Source organism: Palaemon carinicauda, chromosome 31 (assembly GCF_036898095.1).
Source record: "Palaemon carinicauda isolate YSFRI2023 chromosome 31, ASM3689809v2, whole genome shotgun sequence".
Classification (NCBI taxonomy): Eukaryota; Metazoa; Arthropoda; class Malacostraca; order Decapoda; family Palaemonidae; genus Palaemon; species Palaemon carinicauda.
Window position 1 is genome coordinate 8146358 of NC_090755.1, and position 2500 is coordinate 8148857.

At 38.7% G+C, this 2500-nt stretch overlaps 1 protein-coding gene across 1 annotated transcript in view; it reads right to left on the reverse strand.

Moving 5' to 3' along the window:
• LOC137625086 (ADAMTS-like protein 1) overlaps positions 1-2500 on the reverse strand; it is a 134425-nt gene that overhangs the window by 63317 nt on the left and 68608 nt on the right. The window contains exons 4-5 of the mRNA XM_068356017.1: positions 2269-2413; positions 5-134 (exon numbers count right to left, since the gene is read on the reverse strand). Of these exons, the coding sequence (XP_068212118.1) occupies positions 5-134; positions 2269-2413 (275 nt within the window). The remainder of the gene's footprint in view (positions 1-4; positions 135-2268; positions 2414-2500) is intronic.

A 2500-nucleotide genomic window follows, 5' to 3' on the forward strand; every position in this document is an offset into this window, starting at 1 on the left:
TCACCTTGTTGGACAAGCCTGATCATTGCAGTTCAGGATGACAGGAATTGGTCTTGCTGTGTGGTCACACAGATCTTCTGATACTCGCCGGCCACTGCCTTGCTGAACACAGACAGCTGAGAGCATTTGGTAGCCTGCAGAGTAAAGGAAATATATTTTGTAGCCTGGATATATAGGAAATATATTTGGTATCCTGGAGATTATGGAAATACATCTGGTACCCTGGAAATTAAAGGAAATACATTCTGGATATTATAGGAAATACATTTGGTACTCTGGAGATTATATTAAATGCATTTGGTACTCTGCAGATTATAGGAAATACATTTGCTACGGTGAATCGTTAAGGAAATACATTTTGTAGCCTGATTAGTCAAGGAAATACATTTGGTACTCTGGAGTTTATAGGAAATGCTTTTGGTACTCTGGAGATTATGGGAAATACATTTGCTACGGTGAATCGTTAAGGAAATGTTTTGTAGTCTGGATAGTCGAGTAAATATATTTGGCACACTGCAGATTAAATGAAATACATTTGGGACCCTGAAGATTATGGGAAATACATTTGGTACTCTGGAGATTATAAGAAATACATTTGGTACCGTGGTTCGTTAAGGAAATACATTTTGTAGCCTGATTAGTTAAGGAAATGCATTTGGTACTCTGTAGATTATAGGAAATACATTTGGTACTCTGGAGATTATAGAAAATACATTTGGTACTCTGGAGATTATAGGAAATACATTTGGTACTCTGGAGATTATAGGAAATACATTTGGTACTCTGGAGATTATAGGAAATACATTTGGTACTCTGGAGATTATAGGAAATACATTTGGTACTCTGGAGATGATTTGAAATACATTTGCTACCATGGATCGTTAAGGAAATAATGTTGTGGCTCGGATGGTTAAGGAAATATATTTGGTACTCTAGAGATTATAGGAAATACATTTGGTACCATGGATGGTTAGGGAAATACATTTGGTACCATGGATGGTTAGGGAAATACATTTGGTACCATGGATGGTTAGGGAAATACATTTGGTACCATGGATGGTTAGGGAAATACATTCGGTACCCTGGATATTATAGAAAATACATCTAGCACTCTGGAGATTAAAGGAAATAAATTCAGTACCAAAGACCCTTTTTTAAGCAACGTACCAAAGACCCTTTTTAAGGGAGGTACCAAAGACCTTTTTTAAGGGAGGTACCAAAGACCTTTTTTAAGGGAGGTACCAAAGACCTTTTTTAAGGGAGGTACCAAAGACCTTTTTTAAGGGAGGTACCAAAGACCTTTTTTAAGGGACGTATCAAAACCCATTTCTAAGGGACATAAAAAAAGACCCATTTTTAAGAGACATATCAAAGACCACTTTTAAGAGACATACCAAAGACCATTTTAAGAGACGTACCAAAGACCATTTTAAGGGACGTACCAAAGACCATTTTAACGGACACAGAAAAGACCCTTTTTTAAGGGACATACCATTGACCATTCTTAAGGGACGTACTAAAGACCATTTTTAAGGGACGTACTAAAGACCATTTTCAAGGGACGTACTAAAGACCATTTTTAAGGGACGTACTAAAGACCATTTTCAAGGGACGTACCAGACCCTTTTGAGGGACGTATCAAAGACCCTTTTTAAGGGACGTACTAAAGACCATTCTTAAGGGACGTACTAAAGACCATTTTTAAGGGACGTACTAAAGACCATTTTTAAGGGACGTACTAAAGACCATTTTCAAGGGACGTACCAGACCCTTTTGAGGAACGTACTAAAGACCATTTTTAAGGGACGTACTAAAGACCATTTTTAAGGGACGTACTAAAGACCATTTTTAAGGGACGTACTAAAGACCATTTTCAAGGGACGTACCAGACCCTTTTTAAGGGACGTATCAAAGACCATTTTTAAGGGATGTACCAGACCCTTTTTGAGGGACGTATCAAAGACCATTTTTAAGGGACGTACTAAAGACCATTTTTAAGGGACGTACTAAAGACCATTTTCAAGGGACGTACCAGACCCTTTTTAAGGGACGTATCAAAGACCATTTTTAAGGGATGTACCAGACCCTTTTTGAGGGACGTATCAAAGACCATTTTTAAGGGACGTACCAAACACCCTTTTTTAATGGACGTACAAAAGACCCTTTTTTAGAGAACGTACCAAATTCCCCCTTTTCATGTCCACAGTGCTCCACATGAGGAGCCAACTGACTGAAACAATACCAAAGCTATTACTTGATTTGCCTTACCTCCTCCACAAGTGGCTGAACACGGACCGTTGGCTCTCTTGTCCCAGTAATAGGTTGGTTTGTTGCAAGTGCTTCCGTCTCCCCCACACACGCCACACGCGTCAACTCTCTTGCGGGACCCTAGCCTCAGGTCACAGCCGACTGTCTGTTGATAAGAAAATTAGGATTAGAATTGTAAATGTTTATAGAAATAAGACAGTATCATTATCATACTAAGGGGTGGAATAGTTTT